The following is a 2,265-nucleotide window of genomic DNA, read 5'->3' as shown; positions in this document are numbered from 1 at the left end:
GGGATAATTTTTGTTGGGAGCCAGTTAACACACCAGTATATTTTTGGAGTGTGGGAGAAAACTCGGCGTACCCAGAGGAAACCCACACAAGAAGAGGGAGAATATACAAACTCCGCACAGGGCCATAGTGGGAATCAAACCCACGACCTCTGTGCTGTGAGGCTAACCATTACACCGTTTGTGCAGCCCCAATGTTGAGATAGTACTTGTTGTATAATAAATATTATCAATATGCTTGGTGTAGTAATATTATTTGTTATCCTTTTTTTCTACAGTTGTGCAACAGACAAACCTGAAACTCTCCTATTAATGATGGATGAAGGCATTGACGTCACAACTGAAGGAAACTCTCTTATTAAAGCAGTGTACCAGAGCAGGCTACGTCTCACGCGACTTCTTTTGGAAGGAGGAGCATATATTAATGAGAGCAATGATCGTGGAGAAACCCCACTTATGATTGCATGTAAAACTAAGCACGTAGACCACCAAAGTGTAAGCAAAGTCAAAATGATAAAATATCTTCTGGAAAACAATGCAGATCCAAATATTCAAGACAAATTTGGAAAAACTGCTTTAATGCATGCATGCAAGGAGAGGGCAGGGGCTGAAGTGGTCTCCATGCTTCTTGAGAGTGGAGCTGACCCCAGTTTACAGGATCACACAGGATTCTCGGCCCTGGTATATGCAGTTAACACAGAAGACAAAGAGACTCTACGGATTCTACTTAATGCTTGCAAGGCAAAGGGTAAAGAAGTTATCATCATTACAACTGATAAGTCTCCATCAGGAAGACAGACTACAAGGCAGTACTTAAATGTCCCACCATCTCCAGGGATTGATGCTCACAATTCTCCTAGTCCCTGTACGTCACCTTCTGAAATTGAGCTTCAAACATCTCCAACACCCATATCAAATGCATTTGAAGCAGAGCAAAAATTGTTTAACTTTAAGGAGGCTGATACCTCAATTCAATTCAAAGGTTCCTCAGAGCCGGGTTCGCCAATAAAAAAGCCTAATACGATTAATTTTGGAGCAAAGTTACCACTTCTGCAAAGGTTGCACTCTGAGCCCTGGCTCAAGATTCCACCATCTCTGCTTCACCAGCACAGAGTATCTTCTCTGCAAGAGGAGTTACAGGATATCACCCCCGAGGAAGAACTGTCCCTTAAGATGAATGGCTTGGTATATTCCAAGCGTTATCTCACTCGACATCAGAGTATTGATGTGAAAGATGCTACACAACTATTGAAAACATTTGACCCATCTGGCCCCAGGAAGCTGTCCTATGATGAGATACATTCACTATCACTTTACACGGAAGGAACACCAAGTAGGCCAGACATTCCAGTAGACCAAGACCCTGATTCAATGCACGCAATATCTGTTTCAAGCTTAAGGAGCATTGTTCAACGGAGGAATTTAGGTGCAAATCATTACAGCTCTGACTCGCAGCTTACTAGGAAGCACGGTCCGGCTGTGGCAGAGGACAGCAAATCTCTTTTGGAAAAAAAGAAAATGTTTTCTCCTCCATCCCTGTTATCGGGCTCCAGAGAGTCTCTTGAAAGCGTGTCTGTCACACCTTTAAGTAGGAGGAATCATGCCATTCTAGAGAGGCGTGGTTCTGGGGCCTTGCTGCTAGATCACATTAGTCAAACTAGGCCAGGCTTCCTTCCACCATTGAATGTTAATCCCCATCCTCCAATACCAGACATAAGTGGCCACAGCAAAATATCCAATGTCCTTTATTCAGGCACAAAGCCACTTGTCCCATCCGCGCCTCTCTTTCCGAAAGAGTCGAAGTGCAAGAAGATGCTGCTCCGGAGGCATTCTATGCACACAGAACAGATTAAACAACTTGTTAACTTTGAAGAGATTCTTGGCTAAGGCAAGCTTTCATAACACACGTCTTGAAAGTGTCTTACAAGCGCTCTCTCCAGATAGTACCTGCTACACAAAATGCTTCAGACCTTTTCTGCAAAGAAAACCCATCGTTCAGCTTATGCTGGATAAATTATTCAAGCGGTACAATGCTTGCTAGTTAGCAGTAATCACAGTTTTCTCTACGCTATAAATGAAAAGCTGTCCTACATTTGCAGTTTATTTCAGTACAGCAGGGCAAAAGGAACGCCAGTGGCGTACGGAGTCACTAGTGACTCGGGTTCAAGGGAGTGAGATATAATGAATTAGAGGATGGAGCTACAGAAACAGATTTGGACTGAACCATCCTATCACCTGGACCTCTGTCGTTCAGAGATACTTTTCAGG

The 2,265-nt window shown here is 43.4% G+C and overlaps 1 protein-coding gene across 1 annotated transcript; it reads left to right on the top strand.

Moving 5' to 3' along the window:
• The first annotated feature begins 309 nt into the window (after positions 1-309).
• ANKRD34B (ankyrin repeat domain 34B) lies at positions 310-1,884 on the top strand. The gene has a single exon (XM_088443710.1). The coding sequence runs from the start codon at positions 310-312 to the stop codon at positions 1,882-1,884; it is 1,575 nt and encodes a 524-aa protein (XP_088299836.1).
• Positions 1,885-2,265: the final 381 nt, after the last annotated feature.

Source organism: Taudactylus pleione, unplaced genomic scaffold, assembly GCF_031769625.1.
Source record: "Taudactylus pleione unplaced genomic scaffold, aTauple2 ptg000333l, whole genome shotgun sequence".
Lineage (NCBI taxonomy): Eukaryota > Metazoa > Chordata > Amphibia > Anura > Myobatrachidae > Taudactylus > Taudactylus pleione.
The sequence above is the reverse complement of the archived record's forward strand: the minus strand, read 5'-3'. Positions and strand labels throughout refer to the sequence as shown.